General features: G+C 45.2%; 1 protein-coding gene across 3 annotated transcripts in view; it reads left to right on the forward strand.

The window, feature by feature from the left end:
• Positions 1–8,773, forward strand: part of zranb3 (zinc finger, RAN-binding domain containing 3) — an 82,129-nt gene extending 73,356 nt beyond the window's left edge. For 2 of the 3 annotated variants that reach the window (XM_053853936.1, XM_053853937.1), the window contains exons 19-22: positions 1,208–1,369; positions 2,033–2,225; positions 5,920–6,051; positions 8,259–8,773. In XM_053853936.1, coding sequence (XP_053709911.1) covers positions 1,208–1,369; positions 2,033–2,225; positions 5,920–6,051; positions 8,259–8,357 — 586 coding nt within the window. In that variant the 3' untranslated portion in view covers positions 8,358–8,773. Of the gene's footprint in view, positions 1–1,207; positions 1,370–2,032; positions 2,226–5,919; positions 6,052–8,258 lie in introns of those variants that run through there. The other variant, XR_008413680.1, reaches the window with a different exon arrangement.
• The last annotated feature ends 13,628 nt before the right edge of the window (positions 8,774–22,401 follow it).

Raw genomic sequence — 22,401 nt, forward strand, 5'->3', positions numbered from 1 at the left:
ATTGAGTCCATCTGTCCTCTCCAATGTGGCTCCAGCCCCCTACTAGGAAAACATGGCATACACCCAAATTCTCTGTCGTCTGCCAGAAGGACAGCCAAACACACACCTCTACTCTCTTATATGTAAATGCCTGTGAGATCTGAATTTGCAACCTCTGAAGTATCTAATGCTTCATATTCTGCTTCTAAGGAAATGGCAAATTTGGATTTTTCCTTTCTATATGTGTTCTATCCATCTGCCTCCCTAATTCCCCTCAGTACAGTTCAGTACAGCCAAACTTAAGTTGTGTATCTTCTAACCCAGCAGTGCACAAACCCATTTCAGTCAAAAAGGCCTAAGTGAGTCCAGCGGGTACAATACTGATGGTTATATGATTATGTCATGGGCAGATTTCTTAATAAGTGTTGACAAATTTGGAAGGTGTTGGCTTATCATGGACAGAGAGGGCATTTTTATTTGACCGACAGGATTTTTTCAAAACGTTGAAATGTTTTTTTGGACAGTGGTGGCAGGTGGAATGCCAGAAGTGCCGTAATAAGGTAATAAAGAAGGGAGCGTAACTTCCCGTCAACAGCATCAGACTGCCCACCACTAACAGCGTTCTACCGTGTCGAACAATCAAATGTGGGTGTTGCGACTTGTGAGATTAGAGAGAGAGAGAGAGATTTTGCCAGAAGATAGATACGACACCCATGGTGGCAAAGCTGCACGAAGGCTTGCAAAATCGCAAATTTTGAAAAATATGTTTACATGGACTTAAATACGCTCATTTTTTATGGTTATGAGGAAATAAATACACACAGAAATAAGGAAATACGCATGTCCAACGTTATTTACATATACAACTCTTATCCCGACTTGTCGATTCTGTCCTGACACATTTTCTCCTTGTCCTTACTCTCCTCCGTTTTCCTCCATTCTACTACTCGCTGCGGTTTTGGTCTATATTGAACCCCACCAACCAGTTGGTGTGGTGTCAATTTTAGGGATATCTTTCTGGGTTGGTATCAGGTCAAATTCAAGCAGAAATGACTGGTTTGGGTGTCCATTGTTTTCAATAAATCCTCCTCCTCCTCTTATCTTCAAAATGCAGCCCATCTGTTTTCTTTGTATTATAAAAATGTATCCACACTTTTTACGAATCATTTCAAAAACACTGTCCTATTGTGAATGTTCCCTCCTGACACTCGTATCTTTTTATGTGCAGGCAGGACGACAACACTCGTGAGTCCGTGGAGGCGGAGCAGCAGTCACCTGACTCCGGTTACCTGCAGGCGGTGGACAGTAATGGCGTCCCTCTGTGCTTGACCTGCCAGCAGCCCTGCTCCAGCACCGGCGGGGCGTGGGACACAAGATTCTGCAGCTTCAGGTTGAATAACTTCAGCAAAAAGAAGCACAGTTTAAAATCCACTGAATACCTGCATAATCCTGCATAAGTCCTTTTGTGTTCTTCTATTAAACAGTGTCATCGACACCAACGTCAGCCAATATATAATTAGAAAGAAGAAGCATTGGGTTTTCATTCCGTGTATAGAAAAACTCTATAGAATTTTGAGTCTATATCATCCCATATAATACATTGTGATTCTGACAAGGCTCTCATAAGTGGGGCCATCTTGTTAGTGAAGTGAGGTGGAAGTTGAAGTAGCTGCAATATCAGCCAATAATGAGGCATTTGTGAACGGTTTTTAAAAATGCCCATTTAGTCAACACTCATTCTTTGGTTGATATAAACCTGAGATTGATTTATGTCACTGTGCACCACCCCAAGTGGACGATAGCAAGGTAGATTGTGATCTGCCTGTCAGTGTTGACCGGGCTTCTATCATCAGTTTACATTTGTCCTTCAATAGTGACCTCAACACCAATCCTGTCTCATTGTCTTCTGTCTCCTGTCATCTGTGTCAAACGCTTTCAAGCTAGACCAGAACAACCCTGTAATGTCAACATAATTGCTCAGCATGTGTCCTATATAGTGCTCAGTGTAAAGGTTTTAAGAGGGGAGCTTTGCTACATGTTTTCTTTCCCATAGGTGTCAAGAGGAGTTTCAGCTGCGCTCCAACCAGACATACATGCGCTCACGTGTGCTGGAAGTAGAACAGGGCATATGTCAGCACTGTGGCGTCCATGCCCACGACCTCTTCCAGAAGGTCCGGAACGCTCCACCATCCCAGCGGAAGGAGATGCTGGAGAATACCTGGCTGGCTCAGCTGTCCCTCAAGCAGGTCAGGACTGTCCCTCGTTTCGAGCAAAATGTCATTCCTCTATACTACTCTTCTTATATTTAGAATTTGCCTTCTGGGAGAGCAGGTGCCACCTTTTTCAAAGAAAGAAACTCCTGTTGGCTCATCTTTGATCACGTGAAAAACAGAATCATTTTTTCTTTCATTTTCATAACATCCACTATGTAACATGTCAGAATTACACCCTGCTGTAAATTCGGTCTCCTCCTGAAGCTGATCCTGCTGGTAAGCAAAATGAATTTCATTGTTAACTCTTTCGTTGTGGCTCTGAGTGAAGGTAAGAACGGGCAGTATTTTACAGCCTACAGACAGACACACACAGAGAAAGACACACACTCAGGCTGATCTTCTCTCCATGGAGCCAACTCCAAGTAAATGGATTGTTGGGCCCATTGATTTTTTTTCCCAGTGCCAGGCCTCGACCAGTAAGCCTGTTTGATTTGGTTGCCTGTTATTCTGCAAACCTTCCCCCCCAAATCCTTACACACACGCTCTCACCCCCTCTTTCTCGACATCCTTACCCCCCAGTTCTGCCGCTAGCAGCATCAGTTGCGATCGATGCACGGAGCTTTAGAGGAAACAAACTCAGCCACATGATAAGACGGCACAGCAGAGGAGAATTTTTTCATTTATAGGCTCATTCTTTGGATGATTCTGGGGGTTCCTGGTATATGTGTGGGTCTCTAGGTGCCTGTGCGTTTGTGTACAGCTCCTGAGAACCTGAGGGTCTGTCTTGTTCCGTTTATACGAAGGAAGGCTTAGCATTTTGTTTGGAGCAATGGCCTTTAGGAATACGTGTGTGTGTGTGTGTTTGTGCGTGTTGATGTGTGTGAACTCTGCTCCCATGAACAACTTGTTCTTGAAATCTGTTGGGATCAATTCCAGCTCACTGCCTTAATGTCAGCACAGCAGCACTCAAAGCTGGAAAATAGATTTTTGGCCCGAACTCTTCCCGCCAGGCTTCCCTTTCTCTGTTTCTAATTCCTTCAATCATTTTGTGTTCTCCCACATAGTCCCAGTCTATTTTCCTCTGTTTATTCTGCACTTTCTCTCCTATTATCTCCACAAGTGAAGCGCTGCAATGGCATGCACAACAGCACCTGCGCAGGAGCGTGGCGTTGTTTCCACTTTGTTTTATTCCTGGCGTTTCTGCTCAGCTCCACTGAAGCTTCAAATATCTGTTTCTATAAGCTAACAAGCTTGTCATCAGCAGAATCCTGGGCACCCATCATCACTGTGAATGCTTGGGAAATGAAACAAGTGGTTCAAGCTTTTCTGATCGCTCTTTCATTTTGTGATTGATAGTGAAGTAATTGTTGAGTTTTTAAAAAAAACAGCTAAATAACAACATCATTTCATTGAACACAGCCTGTAGAGTCAGCCGTCAGGCATATTTTTAGATTGTGCCTGAATCATTGTCTTTTCCACTCTTGGAGATGCAGACTAGATCAAGATTAAGGTTCAACTCCAACGGTGTTCTGTACAGGCTCGGTATGCTTGTCTTTCATCTCTGCAACCTGCTGAAAGTGGCTGGGGGAAAGGTGTCATGGCTCAGGCACGGCGAAGAGCAGATGGGGTATATTGCAAAGGAGAAAAACTCAACTAGCCACCGATCCCAGCAGGTCATTTTATCATTTTACCAAAACTCCCTGCCTTCCTAGATAGGAAAAACTTGACACCCAAGTGCAGAAGGCAGAAATATGGGGCTTTGTCAAAGCCTGTTTCCAAGACCTGCAAGTACAGCCGCAACACTGTGAGCATGACAGGCTGTACGTCCTACTGGCCTTATTTCAGATCAGTCGCCCCAAACTAGTCAGTAATACTGCTCTCCCAGGTCAGCCAATAGGCTTGAGTGATCCGTGAGGAAGTGGTTCAGCTTCCCAGATGCCTCAGTAGAGTAGAACTTTATGGTATCGGAGCCCTCACTCGCAGAATCTCAGATCCCTTGGATAGGAATGCTCCTACCGTAAACCACAAGAATGAGAAGATGACCGGATCCTACTGTGGCAAAGGCCTTCCTAACACACTATTATGGACCACCAGTGGGAAGCGAACAGGTGTGCGAGGGCTGTGTCCCTTGAAGTGAGTCGTGGAGCATGGAGTCCGATATGATGAGTTTTAAATTGTGAGCCTCATACAACATCTTGCCATCTCAGTTAACTTACACAGTGTGTCGCCCCGGCAGCCCTCAAACACATCCTGCTGGGTTACAAGACCAATCCCAAGGCAGATATACCTGGCGACGAAATCATGTTCGATGGTATCTGGGCGTGGCACTTGAGGATAAGAAACAAACCACCTACCATGTGCCGTAAGAAACCAATACTGATGGTTGTCAAACAACAGCCTTCATCCAGGAGGGTGAGAAGAAGATGACCAAATGAGTTCCTTCAAATGAGTTCCTTCATACTCAACCCCACTAAACAAAAATGTGGTCCAAATCCTGCAGATCAGTTCTGGTTGTGGCAGTCACTTGGAAAGTGTTTGAAAGGAAAAGGCAGCCTAAGTAGAGTACCATGGATGTGTAGGAGTGGGCCGTGCAGACTAGAGGTCACACTCTCTCGTCTTATCTTTTGAATCAGTTGGATCGATTCTTGTGAGCCACCCACCACAACACACTGTTGATGACATGTCACAGCAGAGCCAGATCACCACCAGAGTAGACCCCATGAGGACAGCCCCAATCCACCGTATAGCAAAGCTCCATAGTTGTGGCAAGTATCAGGTGATGTTTCACACCTAGTGCTATACTATTGCTGGTGTTGTTACCATTTGGATCCACAAATCTTTCACTCTTAGTGGTTAGAGGGAGAGGGAGAGAAAGATTCTTTTGTCTCCCACCGTGAGCTCCTGAACTCCACCGCCACCTGCCTGTATACTGTATATGGATATATATATATATATGGAGAGTCATAAAAGAGTGAGTTATATAAGTATGTTGTATAAAAATGAGAGGGATGTTAAGAAATGGTTTCAGAACGCTCATCATCTACAGTAGATAAGAGAGCAGTTAGCTGGCCAGTTCAAAGTAATGAACATAGCTAATGAGTGTACGATCCTGGTATCTCCTGTGGTCCTCATCCTCCTCTGTGTCAGGGAGATTTACAACAGCTGCCCGATATGTAGGTCAACAACATTTTGGTGATTTATGTCCACCTGAGGCATCTGATGGATAATAGAAAGTTAAAGTTCACTGTCATCGATTCGCCGCCGCTGCAGCTGCACTGATCCTCACAATTACAGCGACCGCCGTGTAGTCACTCGGCGCGAGCGCAGAGACCTTTATCAGATGCCTTTTTTCTGCACTTTCATTATTTCCTGTTGTGAGATCCTGTCACCCTTGTGCATCACTGTCATGAATTCTCCTTGAGACTTATTTGTTTTTATCCTTTTTCTTTTTTCTTTCCTTGTAAATCTGATTGCAGAAATGGCCCTGCGGTGCACAGATCAGTGTAATATGAACGATCTGGCGTGCGTTCGTGCTGTTTCTTCACACTGAGCTTGAGCCTGGGCTGTGCTTAAGACATCACATCAGCTGTGAGAATTAACTTTAGCATAGATGGATGGTTTGGGAGGCCGGTGCAATCACTGCTTGTTTTGGGCAATTTAGAGAAAACATCTGAGGTTCTCGTGGTGGTACACAGACACTTACTGTTCCTGTTCTTTGTGCTTGCAGCTGAACGAGATGATCCGCGCCCCAGTTGAAGGCGATTTTTGGCAAGTGGACCACATCCGACCGGTCTTCAGTGGAGGAGGACAGTGCTCGCTGGACAACCTGCAGACGCTCTGCACTGTGTGCCACAAAAACGTACGAGTGCACACGGTCAGCTTGAACAGCTATAAGGGCTTACAGGGGCAAAAAGCAATTTATCTGACGTTCGGGGTTTGCTCCGGCTGGTCCTCTCTTTTATCCTTATATATCAAGGAAGCTCGGTGAGTCATGCGGCGGATCATACAAGGTGGCGGCAATGTGTCAAATGCATTGATCAAAAGTCACACCATCCTTCATAGAGCTTTCTATTGCCAGTAATAACATCACATGATGTGACTGTATGTCATGTTGATGTATAACGTGTGTTGCAGAAGACTTTATATCTGTCTTGCAGCGTTTTGCTTTAGAAGGTGACGATTTCTTCATTCTATATAAGGGAAGTGAAGGCTGTTTTTTTTTTTTCAAGATCAATCTAGGATTGTTGATCATTGTATTACACTGGTCATGAGAAGTTAAATAATTACATCCAACTGAAATGGAGGTGTCGAGAAGAAGCTTGCACGAGCCTTCGTTCTTATGTCATCCACCATGTTAACATATAATTGTATATGGTAATATAGTTGATTCATAAGTATAATTATTCAAGTGCAAAATGTGGTTAATGTCTTTGTATTGTCACATCCTTCAGCTAGATCTGCTGTTGTTTGACTGACATGCTTCCATCCTACTCATCAAATCTCGGCCAAAAATCCTTTTTAGGAAGAAGCTCTCCTTCACTAGCTATTTGCTTCTGATTTAATAAGTCGTGTGGCCATTTTAGCAGTAATTTATTGAGCTTGACATCACCTCTGAAAATATTAGCAGTTGAGTGAAGTGAAGTTCTGTAGTCTCTGAACATATTAACTTCAGTAGATTTCCATGACAGAAACTAAATTATCGTGTTAGTCTGGCTAAGTTCGAACTTAAAATGCATGTTAACAGTATAGAAATTGGAGTTTCTCTGAGTCGGACAACGGCACCTTGATAATGCGTTTAATAGCCCAACGAGGCTAGAATGTAGCCCAGTAGCTTGACTATGATCTTTCGCATAACTCAAGACAACAATGATCTGAAGATGTGTACAATTGTCTTCACCACATTCACACTGGGCATTTTGACCGTTCGTTCTCACAAGAAGATTTGAGGACGTGAAATGTTGGTTTGCAGAGGCGACAATCGCCAATTGCTAAGCTCACGCATGTCATCAAAAGAGCAACTCTGTGCTTTATTACTCCACATCTAACATTCTTGTGACACAAAGACAAGAGAGTCTCTTAAATATTTTGTGTTATTCAGAAACTTGCAAGGTTAATCCTGAGATCTGGTGAAGGAAGCGTGTTGACCATGAGGACAGCTCCATGACGGTGGTCAACTGTTGCTCCAAAGCGCTGATTCTTGACCTCTGAAGTTAAACTAGTTGTGCACGATCGCTGTGTACTGAGAACAATATAACTGTCTGAAAAGGCTCCTCGCTGCCTGTCAAATTTGCCTGGTCTTCTCCTACGAAGAGCAGAACCAGAAAGACTGAAGAGCTCGAAGCGGCACCCCTTGTCACAGAGGTGTATTTTTCAGTTATCAAGCTTTCTCTCCACGACATGTAAACCGGGAGAACAATAGGACTCTGCAGCTTAGCCGTACTTAATGTCTCTGTGGTCATGAAGGCACTTAGAGTAGGACAGCTACAACTGTGCCACAGCCACGAAGAAAGAAGCTTTAGCAGCCTTGAGAAGACAGTGAATAGTCTCAGCTTCTCACTGTGGGTTTACTGTATCTGTAGGCTTGGACTAAATGCTGCTTTTTCAGAACCCTCCAGGACGAGCTGTGCCCCTCACTAATGCCAAATGTAGAAAGAAATGAGCCCCCAATACTTCTGTCTACTCAATGTTGACTCCTTTTTCCAAGGATATGAGACACTATTTGATTCAAAGAAACCGCTGCAACAGCAGAGATGATTCCTCTTTTTAATGTTGATATAGTTTGACTGAGAACAAGGTTTTATTTCAGTGTTGTGCTTTACCTTCACGGTAGCAACAGGCATTTGTGTTGCAGCAACTGTTAGATTTCTGTTTTGGGTCGGCAAATGTTCCGCCATGTTGACGCGTGTGAAGCGATGTAGGCTGCTGCGCGCTCAGATAAGGGGCTCTTGCAGCTGTTTTTGCCGCCGCTCAGACAATTTAATCTAGAGATGCTCAATATATTGATCGCACTCTTCTGCAGATTTAACCTCTTACATCATGCTCTCTTTTTTTCCCCCCCCCACACAGAGGACAGCACAGCAAGCCAAAGACCGGAGCCAGAGGAGGAAGAGTGCAGCAGCCGCCAAGGTTGCATCAGATATCACCAAATTCTTCATCAGGAAGTGAAGGATCTGCACCATTGGCTCTGGGATCCTTGTTAATCCGTGTGATGAGCAATGACTCTCCATTCTCTGAACATCTGATTAGAGTAAAAACCCCTTTCCCAATCACGCCGGGCTCTGCCGCTGGGTCGCCACAGAATCATAGATTTAAAAACAATGAATGCAGATTCAGCGGGCTCTGCTCTCGTCCCCGAACCGTCACCGGTGCCGCTCGTATGATTTATGTCGGCCTCTTTCTTCCATCCGTGGCTGAAATGGAGCAGCTTGTTTAGAGACGTGCTGCTATTTTAAGAATGTGCAAACTGCATAAAATAAGCAGCAGGTGAGGGATGAACTGGGGCCTCGGTGATTACAACTGCGGCAGAAGATTCATGCGGATCTTGTTCTTGTCGCCTGCAACAGGTTGGAGTGTGCGGTAAAATAAAAGCCTGTTTCCTTCGTGCTTCGTCGTCGCCTGAGTTTGTGTCTTACGGCTACACGCAGATCATGGCTGCTCTAACAAGCCAATGGTTTCGTGGCCTGCAGCCCGGAGCATGATTGTCCTCGTCCATATCTCCCTCCTCTTCAGCTGTGCTTGATGATCTGAACCGAACTAAAGTCAGTTAAGAGGGCTATGTTTAGCGAGACTGAGAGATGAGTTACTATGGAAACAAGGCTCCAGGTTCAGCAGCGTCAGGGATATTGAATCGACTCCGCTGTTGCACAATGAGCCAGACAGGCATCCAAATCTGAATCAATATCAGCAACGTCCTGCAAGTCCGTCACGTTCTGGCGCTGACGTCGCTGCTGTTGTCGTGTCACAACTCACTTGTCCGGCAGCGCCTTCAATCGCCACACTCAGCATATTTTCAGCTCGACCGGAAAGTTTCAAATTCTCTTAAACTTGTCTCGCTCTCCGTTGAAACCACAGCTTTCAACTTTCCTACGAGCCCATGTGGGGGTGTGTGTGTGTGTGTGTGTGTGTGTATTTCCCCCACGGTTGCTCCAGGTCTCTACTTAATAAGACCGTTGTTCCTCTCCTGTCCAAACCGACAAGCTTTGTGAGTAATGAACATCTCCCAGGCAGCCTTCCAACAACAGCAGGATCCGGTGTCAGTCCCTGTCAGCAGACGATGACTCTGATCTGCTGTTTTATTACACCCATAAGGCGGCAGTGTGTGTGTGTGTGTGGTGTGAAGCCAGTGCATACGAAGGAGCAGTTCTGCAAGTGAGTTCAGCAGGCGTGTGTAATGAGTTGGCTTCCAAATGAAGACAATCATGTTCCTCTCAAAATACTCCTCTGGGTAAGAAGCAGCGGCGCGACTTTGTTTGCACCGGACGGCCCGGAGGAAACCATTACTCCTCCAGGTGATGGCAGCAATAAAGATGGAGTCAGAGCCTGCAGTGGCCACTGAGGTCCTCTGCCACTTGACTGAAGCTGCCCCATCTCTACACGCGTTTCCTTGTGACTCAATGACACTTGGTCATTGAATCTACCAGGCGGTTTCATCGCAACTCAGCGAGCGTCGCTCTGCAAGAATTAGCCATGCAAATAACATCCCACATGTGTAGGAAGCAAACCAACAAATCGATGATGTTGGTAAGCAGAACTGCAGTAGTTCATTAAGAAGAATGCAGCAGTCACACTGGCATGGCAAAGTATGTGCCTCTGCAGCGATAGGACTCTGAAATTAATCCACGCCTGGTCATTGCTCGATGTTTGATACCTGCCAGGGAAAATGCAGAAAAAGAACAGTTGTCTCCAGAGCTCACGAACACCACGCCGCCTCTGGCTCAACATTCGCCGAGGAAAAAACGTCAGGTCTGCGCGTTCAGTGGTGCATTCACAGACCAGCTGACAATCTGAATGTTCTTGAAAATCAAAATAAAAGAAATATTTGCAGTGGAGATCATAACCACTCTTACACTTCGTAACAAGGAGGAAAAACTTTGATTTAGAATTGTTCAATAATATGAATTTCTTATTTCTGGTGTTCGACTTTTCACTAAAATCTTAAATTTGTCTATAATAGGAAATCTTAAAGGATACCTTACATCTCTGCTCACCTTATTCTATGATCGACTCTGCTCTGAAGATCAGCCGTTTGCCCATGGAGGGGGCTAGACCACGCCCCATTCTTCCAACAGGAAGTGATGAAATCCAAGGTTCTCGAGGCAGCATGGCTGGCCAGAGACGTCATCATATACGATCAGACCAGGATAACATTCGACCACAATGAACCGCAGATGGTTCATCACAACAGGAAGTAGCAATGAGAGAGAGGTTCCTGGAGTTGAAGCTGAGGCAGCCGTCCTCTTCCCTGCGACGCTGTGGGTGAAGTTCAAAGAGGGACATGTGGTAATCTACTGCCCCCTGAGGAGAAGGGGCAGTCTATGCCCACTGCTGCATCACCAAAGGAGCCATGCAATGAGGAGTATGACTGACAGACGTTGAGAAACCTGCTGGAGTATGGTCAAGGAAGTGTAACAACAGGGTCACAACATCTGAGCTACTACTGTATCCATCAATCTACGCTCCTACAGACATACTGTCAGGGAATCAAAAGAAAAAGCTATAAGAGACACCCGATCCTGTCTGGGAGAAGAAAATAGGGGCAGAAATAACAAAGACCTGTTCATCTCTCTGCTCCTTTTTGATCCCTCAGCTCAAGCCGATGATCAAACTATCAAAATCTTGTTTAGATTTAGTAACAAACTCAAGATGCTTCGAGTGTTTATTATTGCTCTCATTTCAGTTGAGATATGGCCATCAAACAGTGATTTGTTTTCACCTATTTTGGGCTCTTACATCTAGGAAAATCATCTTAAAATCGTATATATTCTGCAGCTTTTTGCTTATCTTTAGTACATTAAAGGTATTTTGGGCTGTCAAAAGTGGCATTAGTAACGTAGTAGTTGTAATGTCAACTTAAAACCCACTTTATTATTTTTTTTTACAAATTTTACAGGGCCCCTGGATACGTCTCATTTCATTCATCTCATTAATTCAATAAATCTGGCTTATTGAAATGATCTTGCTGCAAGAACAGATAATTTCACTTGTTCCAAGCACATATTTACTCAGAATCAGTGTTGTTTTTTTGCAGTGTCAATCAATGAAATATAATGTCATATCATGACACAATACACACATTTTTATACTTTCATTCCTGTAAACGTATGTTAAAATTTAAGGTTCATGTTTGAGTGCATCTAACATTACGCATCTCCCTCGCAGTTTAAAGTGAAAGACAACAGTGACACTAATGTATTTACTCTCACGTGTGACTGCAGGGGCCTGAAGCACTCATGTAGCCCTTCATTAACTTGGGTCATTTTACAGCTGCTAATGATCCAACTTGTGGTATTAATCGCTTTGTGGTGCTCAAAGAGATGCTGTTTGTTTTGGGGATGTAAATGAGGCTGCAGCAGAATCTTGTGGGAGCCATCTTCATAAAAAAAAGAATGCTTAAAAAAACAAAATGCAGCTGCTGAGTGATGTTTGTTTTAAGTTGACCCGAATGCAGGAGTAGATGCAGACTATTGTGTTTTTTAAAACTTCTACCTTCTGAATATGGACGTTTTTGTTGAAACGGAGAGTGGAGATTAACTGGAAATCGCTTTCCGGATGAAACCTGCCTTTCAAAAGAGCACATGACGAGGATCCCCAAATTGCAGATACAGTGAACCCTTGCGATAACGCGGTTCATCTTTGGCGTGATTAACATCAACGGTCTCCGCACCTCGTCTCTGCACAGCTTGCCGTGTGCAAATGTTCTCCACGACAAACCCCACAATGTCGGCATACCGCTCTGCCCCGGCAAAGGCCCCTGAGGACGCGCCCAACAGGAAGAGGAAGAAACCTCTGGACATGCTGAAGGAAGATAGAAGCTGTGCGACCTTAGGGCGCCATTATGGAATAAATGAATCTTCAGTTTCCATCAAGAAGGAGGAGAATAACACAAGAACGGCAGCAAAAAAGCTTGGGCTTGAAAACAGTTTTTGATCTTTGGTTTCATTCTATAGTACAGTGTTGTATTGTATAATAATTAGAAAAACTAAAGCTGACTACTTCACGGTTTTTGCCTATTGTAAGTTGCTTTTGAAACATAACCCCCACAATAAGTGAGGGTACTGTATGTGCATCAAAATAAATATGAGCATCCGACGGTGGATGGGCCCCTGACTATGTGGGTCATGGGCCCTGAGGGTTTCCCCTGAACTCTGTTCATCTATTTCTCCAGCAAACAGAGAGATGGATTCACGCCACTGCAAGTCAGTTGCGAAGGAATTCTGCTCATGACTGTCAACACGTTGCGTGGGGTGGAGACAATAACTGGCTCAGGTGTTGGTCTCCCTGCAGGCTGGGGACAGTAGTCTGTGACCGTGACATGGAAAGTGCCGCTCCAGTCAAACCAGACTTGACAGTGAACCACACAAATCATTCGTAATTCAATCACTATTTGCATTCAGACAGCAAAGTGTTATATTTGGCGCCGTTCTCGCCGTGATTCCATTTCGACCTCACCTGCCCCCATAATCTACTTTGGCCTTTTCAGCTGAAGGAAGCGCTTCTGCAAACCCAATCTTGTGTGACAGGTGTGATGGAGAAGAGCCAATAAAAGCCTGCACAGCTCCCTGCATGCGGCCGCTGGCTCTCCAAATCCGTGTCTGTCTCCTGCTGTGGTTTGATTCCTGGCTGCCATGCTTGGCGCTGCGATCCCTCTGTGGCTGTGACCCTCCCTGCCCTTCACCGAGGAAGAGGAAGCAGTCCAGAGTCGGGCTCGGCTGCTCTCCTTCTCGCCGATCGTTTTGTGGAACGCGGACAGCAGAGCCCTATTATCTTAAACAGAATGAGCTCCGTGGTGTTGGGGCTTCATTGTCCTGTCAAATGCTCGCATCCCGATTGCCAGATTGAAGTGAGTGTTGGAGAAGCTGTTCTTGGCTTGAAACCAGCCCAGCTGATGAGAGGCTTTTGTCTTTATTCTTGTATTATCTCTCGGGAGGGCGATGGGATGATTAATCATTTCCTGCCGCAGCCTCGCGCTCCTCGCAGACGGCTGGCACAGCTTTGCGGAGCGCGACGCCCTGGGTGGAGGAAAACGCTATTATTGTCCAGGTAATTGGTGGAGGACCATCACTCATAAGCAATCTAATTAATCTCATTAAAACCCACTTTCTGGTTGAGATATCTCGGGGTCTGCTGCTGCACAAACCCTTCTCCAAATGGGCCTCTCCATTTTGATAACTGTTCCACGCCGAAGTGATATTTTAGCCAGAAAAAATGGCTATTTTATGTAAAGCACGGCGGGCTGTTTTTTTCGGGTAATGACATCGGCGTGGTGGGGGATTTCCAGCGGTAAAAGGATGCTTTCTCATTGCTCAGCTGGAAGTGGCTTTTGTCAAATCCCAATTCTATTTATTGAAGATGGCGCGCTGGTTGTTTCCCAAGACGCATGGCATGCTATGGATTAAAACCCCAAAAGTGCAATCAATTTACCCAGCAGGAGATGAGAGGAACTAACAGATAAGGTTCTTACCATAATTCATACACGCCCCCATCTGGCGGGGGTTTACCGCCCTGCCTTGCTACGACTCTGGCTTGTTTGTATGTTGGATTTGAATTCATTCATTCATTCAGGTGGCCCCCTGCCAGCAGCCGGGTTCATTGTTTCGTTCGGGTCTAAGTTTGAGCTCTGTTGGCCTTCAATCATGGCACTTCCCATCCTTCGTGCAGCACTTGATGTTGTACTTGCTGTGCCTATTCCACAGATTACCTCAACAGAAATCGTTTCATTGTCATGTTATGGTATGATCCTCAGTGCATATCATACTTCTATCCAGATCACACGCCGGCCAGTGAAGGAGCCGCCTGCTGTGAGATGATGGGCAGAGTCCTTGGGAGAACCTGACTGATGGCCTCCACCAAGGAGGTGATGTTTCTGTCGGAACTGTTTTGTCTGTCTATGTTCAAAGTTATCGTGTGGAATTTTCAGGAAATGGGACGAGGAATGAATGATTCCATTTTGGGAGGGATCTGCATCACTGTGAGGAATTTTTACTTTACAAACTGTATATGTGACTCAATGGAGTTGTTTTTAACCCCCTGGGCAGTGACCGCCAAAGTAGCTCATTTATGCTCAATGGTTCCAGATCCAGGCAGAGCCTTCTGTCCGTGTCCGGTGTTCATTTCATCCATATCTTGCCAGGTTTCCACAAAGCTTACGGACCAAACAGAGCAGTACCACTGGAAACCGTAGGGGGGCAGTGTTGCTGCTACTACCCGATAGGTGGTGCTAATGAGACACGAAGAAGACCTGATGATATGGTTCCCAGGGTGGTCAACCGCAGCAAATAGTTTATCAGTGTGTGCAGACGAAAGATGGCCACACAGTCAACAGATGAAATGTGTTCCCAGTGTACCGTAGCAACTTAGTGTTCCCCTTGCACTCCACTCCCACACAATAGTTCTGCCTCATTGTAGTCCATCAGTAATTCGAAACAATGCCACAAAACCCTAAAACATCACTCTCCACAACTTCCAAATGATCCGAATTTACCAAAATATAACAATAATAATAATATCTATATTTTAGCTGACCCATTGTGGTCACCTATTTAGGAGCCACAGTGACAATTTTGGAAATTCACCGTCCAGTGCTCGCGACATATTTACAATGGAGCCACCATTTCCCTCTTTTGTGTGATCAGTAGGGATGAGAATTGATAAGATTTTAACAATTCCATTGATTCTGCTTAACGATTTGGTTCCTTAGCGACTCTCTTATCGATTCTCATTGGGGAAAAAAGGAAGAGAAACAGGTCATTTACTATCAATAGATTTGTTTTAGATTATAGCAAATCCATTCTCACTAAAACCAGTTCGTACTGACTGTCAGTTTAAAGAGTCAAATCTGGATCAAAAAGGATGTTTTTAAACTTCTTGATCAGTTTACTGAAACATGAGTAACTGTCATTTAGAGTTGAATTGTTGTGGATTTAGCATCAGAGAAACAAGAATAAGTCATACATTTTCGGGGCATAAATGGGCTATAAGATCTGTGAAGATCTGGGTTTCAGGAATCACTTTGTGTTAGGTTCCATTCATAGGTGTTAATGAACTGCTCGACTGAGGTTCGCTCTCTCTGAGTACCTTTCTGTGTGATTTCCCTGCTTTAGTTTGTGTTGCTCCTCCAGCTGTGTTGATGAAAGGAGATTTGCACGTTGTTCCCATGTGTTGTAGCTGAAGTCTCTGCCTCATTGCAAAGACACTGCTGTGATAGGTGGAAGCTCAGGCGTCATGACAGACCCTGTCTTCTGAAGCAAAGATCTTTTTGACACTAATGTTGGGAATGGCTTCCATGTTATAAATGATCATGACGACAGACTGGTCCTGCAGTGTTGAAAAAGCCTTTTGAATGTGGATGTAGCCTTAATATCTCAGCCATTTTGAAGATCTTTGAAGGTGAATCAGCTGTTGCTTGTTCCACTATCAATATCATGAGTTTTCAAGCGGAGAGTCAGACGTGTGCTCCATGGTGCAGGGAGCAAAAGGAACTTGTGTTGTATTGTGTTGATGCCACAGTTATGGGTAATGATGCAGTCTAAGTGAAACAAATGGAATTTTGCGTTGCTGTGACTTTGACAATGAAATCACTGGGGCAGGTAACAATGCTACTCGGATTCTCAATCTGTCAAGAGAATAGCCAGGGCTCCCTCTTGTTTCCTCCACTAAACCGTTGGACATCGGCGTGAATGAGCCGCGGAGGGATGCGTCCCTCCTGCCCTGACTGAGGTTAAAAATAGGACAAACAGAACAAGTTCCCTTTTCATAAGAGCTAAAAGACATCTTTTCATCTCCTATTTCCGTTTGTCGGCCATTGATCAGGCGTCTTTCAGAAGCTGCTACCAGACACGCATTCAGCGGCGGCGCCGCTGCTCAGCATGCCTCTATTCCTCGCGTCTTTAATGGCGAGGTCTCGCCTTTCTGCTCAGATTAAAACCTTCCATGCAATTACTTAAATTGCCAGTAGATTCACAGCTCCGCTGACGTGTGAGAGTGAATCAACAGCCTCGGAACGAGTTGTTTTTCCCGGTATAGACGGCAGGACGGGGACTTCTTGTCCAATGGTTTGTTCAAATAGGATCTGTTGCCATGTCTTTGGCGTGAGCCCCTAAAAAAGGTCGTGTCAGTCTGGTGAGGAGAGTGACAGGCCCAGGGCATCATTATGAGGACTTGGAAGGCCTGCGTAAGCACCTTTGGTCACCTCGGGAGAATAGATCCCCGTCGCGCCGCCGGCGGCCTAATGAGCAGTCAACCCTGCATCTAATGAGGAGCCGGCGATTGCCAGCGTCTTCCATCAGCACTCGCCGCTGTATGTGCAGCATCCCATAATGCCTTGAACGCACACAGTGGCAGCTGATCTCTTGTCACACATCAAGGGTGATCAGGTGGTGGCGGAATGTGCCAGAATGTCCGGAGCTGCGAATGTTGAGATGTCCCCGCGGTTTCCCTTTTTAATTCCTTCACATTTCGTGGACGGCCAAAAAGATCATGTGACAGCATGTGCGGACGAGGCGTCGCAGGGAATTTAAAATACCGAGCAGCCTGTGAGAGCTTGACGCCTTCCAGCTGGCAAAGCATGTTGGGAACGGATCTGGAGGAGAAGTCTTTTTTTAGTTCAAAGAGGGCACGACGACTTGGCTTGTCAAACTCCTACAAAGACTCGGGTACTTTTCCTCATTGCATGTCACATTAGAAACCTGGTGTTGAACAAGTCAGATGTTTCAGGCTGCAGGATTCTCACCTCCTCGTCTGGCGCGAGCTGCTCCGACGCGTCGTTCGCTGGAGTTCAACCACAAATGTGTCTTTGAAGGGTGAGGGTTTTTGTTTTCCTCCGTCAGCTATTATTTTGGGAGGAACTTTGTGGGCTGGATCTGGGCTTAGCAACAATTGCCTCACCACTGATGGAGATCCAGCTCTGGGATTTCTGCCACAAGTTAATTATCACCTTGTAATTACATGAGGTGCCAAAAAAGTTTAAGTGACTAAAACTATGTTTAATTAGCAGTGCTAGGCCCAAGTTCCTGTTCCTGCGACCATGACTCAAACAGATGTCTCGGAACTTTCAGCGTAATCTTCTCTGTTTCCCGAGATTGAGACTCCAGCTCTATTTCAGTGCTGCGGCAGACACCAGTTCCCTTCCTGCTGTGCTGCTACTGACTCCTTCACGTTTCTCCCACACACCTGACTCAAACTTTCTTGAGTCCAGTATCTTATGTTGGTCACCCAGAGAGTGAAGAACTGGACTTACCTTCTTGGTCTGCTTTGTAATCTCACATCCCGTAGCAGCAAAGGCCACACGGACGGAAGCCATCTCTGAAGTCAGCAGACATATTCTGGCCCATAAAGCAGGGGCTGAAGGAAAGATCTGAGGAACTGTTTACCCCTGCCAAGGATTCTACACAGAAAGCAGAAACAATCCGCTCCGGATCCGGCGACAAGCAGGTCCGTGCAGGAAAGACACAGGCTAATTGCCTCCATGCTAGGTCCAGGAAGGATGCGCCAGGCAGATATCCGACACCGAGTCGGCTGCTATCTGGAATCTGACTGTCATGTGACCTGGATCCGGAACGGATGCCAGACTACATCCGTGCCAGATACAGTTTGCCGTTGGGGTATGTTTTTGTGTGCCTTTTTCTGCCTGCATTGTATCTATGACCAAATAAATTTCTGGAAATGCTGACATTGGATTTTAGAGTTCCCTCTGGATTTTCATGGAATCCTCATCCTCATCAGAGCTCACTGAAAACAGAAAACCTGACATCATACACTGTATGACCAAAAGTATTTACTCACCCATTCATATACTCAGAACCAGGTGTCCAGGTGACTTGGCCCGGCCACAGGTGTATCATGTCAAGCTGTCATGAGAGATGAGCTGCTTGGCAGAAGTATCATTGTCTCTTCGTAGTTTCGTCGCTGACGAATTGCAAGCAATTCAAGAATATGTTTGTTGAATTGAGCATACGTATAGTTTATTCATGAGACTAGTTTTCTGCAACATTGCTGGTGAATCTGGTTCAAAACAAATCGGACGTATTTAAAACTGAAGTGAGACCGAAGGGAAACAAAAGGCCAAACGGGTCAGAAAGAGTCCTTTTTGGAATCGAAGAACATTAATTCATACCCTGCAAATACAGACTGGACAAGCCCCCAGCAGCTTCGAGTGGAGAACACGCCTACATGTTGGGTTTAAAGGAGCATATTTTCCAAATGTTTTAAACTATTCATTTGTTTGCTTCGGACCAGGAGTAAAAAAAAAGAGACAACTTTATTTCCTGTTTGTTTTCGAGTGTAGAGAAGTTTGTGTCATGCTTTGCCAAGCCATAGTCAAGTCTCTGCGACAAGTCAGGTGTTGTCAACTCCTTCTTCTTGTCAAGTTAGTCAAGTCTCCACATCAAGTCAAGTAACAGTCCGGTCGAGTCCCGTCTCTTGTCAAGCCATCGTCTTGTGTTGCCCTGTCAAGCCAAGTCTCTGTGTCAAGTCGAGAAACTATTTGATCTAGTCATGTCTCGTCTGGTCAAGTCATCGTGTTGCGCAGTCAAGTCCCTGCGTCTAGTGAAGTGTTTGGTCATGACCTGTCTTGCCAATACCATCTTCTTGTCAAGTTAGTCAAGGCTCCACATCAAGTCAAGTAACAGTCTCGTCCAGTCAAGGCATTGCCTCGTCTTCCCTGACCAAGTCTCCACATCAAGTCATTGTCTTGCCCTTGTCTTGTCACATCTCATCTAGTCATCATCCAGTCATAGTTACATCTTGTCAAATCCTGTCTTACCTGTGGTCAGGTCTTTTCTTGGTCTAGTTCTGTTCCCGTTTTGCTCTTGCTCTCCTCCTGTGCCGCCCCATAAGGTTTTTGTGTGGCTTAACCACCACGGTTAAACCCTGATTCTGCTGCGCCTCCTGCGCCTGGGTCCTAAATCTTCAGTCAATCTTGAGTTCTTCATTCATACTAATAAAAAGCAGCATTATAATTTCGTAACACAAACGTTTGGATTGTCAGTTTTGCATCCGTGTTCTAAGCCTGAGTTATCAGTTCAAACAGAATGTAAATAAATCACTTAACCTTTTGGACCGGGAGAACACTGGAGAGACCAGGGGGGCAGTGGAGCGTGCTGTGCTGCCGTCAGTCATTCTGCAACCATTACTTACAGCCGTGTGTTATTACTCCACCTGCAGACAACAAGCGCGGTGGTGAAAGTGCATGTGTTTGTGTAATCTGGCCTTAACATTTCATCATGAACTGGCTCAGTGATTCTGATGCGTCATTTCAATTTATTGATAGCAGTAAAACAATCGCCTGTTTGAGTGGGCGGCCTTTGGATTCTCATCCGTGGACATCTTCACACCCACTCTGCTGTTTTTTTTGGGATGTATTCACTTGTGCCAGCTGAGTGGGCTGGTGGAGGGGGGTGGGGGGAGCTCGCCATAGCAACATTCTCCATCAGCCCACACAGAACTATTCCATGTGATGATATCAATCGCATTTCAGGATGAGATTGCCGTGCAGTTTGCCAGGTGCTGATGAAAAGAGCGAGGTGTTGAGACGTACCTGGAGAAGCGGCGGCTATTTTGAACGTTAGATGGGGACGATGTCTGGAGGCTAAACTGAGTCCACTCCGTCAGCTGATCATGTTGAGGAAGAAAACTTTGGGGCAAAGGATGTGGCCTTACCTGACGTCCTGCTGAATGGATGCGTTAGGATGTCGGAAGTGGGTGTGTGGTGCTGGAACCCGGGTCGGCTTCATCCCACTTTTTCACACACTAATACTGCTGCCTGGAAAATCAGTCCATAACCATCAGATGTTCATGTTTGTGCATGTGAATGGCAGTATTACTGCCCCAAAAATCACCACACCACTGAGGTGGTGCGCAACTGCTGTGGAGTTGTTAAAGCGTGGAGCTTTTAACGGCTTAAAAAAGTACAAAGTGGCATAAATATTGAGATGATTTAGCAAAAAAAAAACAAATCTGAAATCTGAACCAGTCATTTCCTAGGTAACACATTAGAAGGCCTACTGACTATCAATAAACCTATTATTTATTACTGTCAGTAATCAATAATTATGTTGTTTGGAGTGAATGTTTGGTCCTGGGTAAAATGTAGTCTTGTACAAGTACTTTACAGTATACGTAAAGTATTGAATGTGTCATCCGGAACTGGGAAATTCCTAGCTCTGCTCCCAAAATGACGTCAGATTTCACGCTCAGAAGGTGATAGAATTCTCACCACCGCAAGTTTGCAATCCAAGATGGCTGCTTGGAGTGTCAACAGTGAGGAGACTTCCTGCAATATTCAGTTTTGTTCTTCCTTTAAATCTAGTATTGTTCGACACATACTTGAGGAAAATTTTCTGTCCTGTCCATAAATGTTCATGCTGAATATGCAAGCCACCGTGTCTTCCTTTGGTCACTGGGAGGCACTGAACTTGGCTGTGACGTCATTCCCAGCTCGTACTTCCCACTTACTTTGGTGGAAGGCAACATAAAAAAAAAAAATGCTGAGAATTGGGGGAAAAGGTACATACACTCAAAGGCACAATAATATATACTGTAGCTCACTTCATTCTTTGTGTGTTTGGTTTTTCGAATCAACAGTCTGTGTTTGGCTTGGTTTGTGGCTGGAAAAACGTTGAGGTCAATGAAGTACTAAGTTGGATTCAAGGATAAAGAAAGTCTTTGGGTCAGGTTGGGAGCTGACTCATTAATGGCTACGTCTAGTGGACAAGCAATGGCACTGCAGCAATATCAGTGTATCTACAGCAAATTGAAAATAAAAATCAAGTGATGACATCACGTGTGAGTATGAAATTAAACTTCCAAAACGCACATAAAATGTTGGATTGTTGTGTTTTATTTAATTTAAACCTCACTCAATTTAAAGATTCTCAATGTGTTTCATACATTTCAATATCTACTTTCAATTCTGATATATATTAAGGGACAAGAAATACTTCTAAAATAAATAAAATAAAAATAAAAAACAATGCCCAAGACAAAAATGTCAGCAACAACAACATTGTCAGTCTGACTCCAGGAGTCAGGGCCACATTTGGCCCCCGGGCCGCACTTTGCCCAGGTCTGGTCTACAGAATATATAAGTAGGAATGTATTATGAATCAATTACAGTGGCAGAAAGGCTGACAGTGCTGAGGGAGGTGATGCTGCGTCGTGCTGTGGACGGTCTGGATCAAACATGAGGATATTCCGATTCATGGAACAGCATTTAGGTGGGATAAGCACTGGAGACCAGTGACCTTGAGTTTCACCTGTGAGTGGTGAAGGGAGTGTGTTGTGGAGGTGGAGTCCTACAAACCTGTTTCTGTGGTCTGATAGGCAGCTCTTATGTGGAGACAATCCTGAGGAAACTGCCTCCTCAGCCACAGAAGAAGGTGGATGTGGAGCAACGGAGCTGCTTCTCCAATGTACATCGATAGTTAGTAAAGATAAACGCAGTGTAACGTTCCTGTTTAGCGGCTGAGGTCTGTCGGCTGTGTGGCTGAGTGTTTTGTTGCTGTAATGAGAAGCCGATTTAGAGAAGAAAAAGGAGCCGATAAGAGACCATAAACACACAGTGGAGGAATTACGGTACCGTAGGTGTATCTTCGGGATATTTCTCTCAGATGTACACGGGGGGATTAGCGCTGTTACACCCACCAGCGCTCTCACAAAAGCCAGCGTGGCGGCCTCACACGCCGCTGTCTGACACATGGTGACAGAAGATTACAGATGTTACAGCAGCACAACAATCTTCCTGCGTCATTATCTCGGCTGGAAAATAAGTGCACGTGAGCGGCGGAGCAAATTAGTTAATTGTCGACACAAATCCGAGCCCTTCGATTTTTATTGCGGCTGCTGCTCTGCACCCGCCGAACCCAGCAGGTATGAAACTTCAGTGATCTCCGTTGCACATTTCATCGAGCTGCAGCGCTTATACAAGGGCGGCATGGTTCCTCCACACACGAGGATAGAGCGTTGACGTCAGGGCCGCTTCACCTTAAAATATCAA

This window comes from Synchiropus splendidus, chromosome 1 (assembly GCF_027744825.2).
Source record: "Synchiropus splendidus isolate RoL2022-P1 chromosome 1, RoL_Sspl_1.0, whole genome shotgun sequence".
In the NCBI taxonomy this organism is placed as follows: Eukaryota; Metazoa; Chordata; class Actinopteri; order Syngnathiformes; family Callionymidae; genus Synchiropus; species Synchiropus splendidus.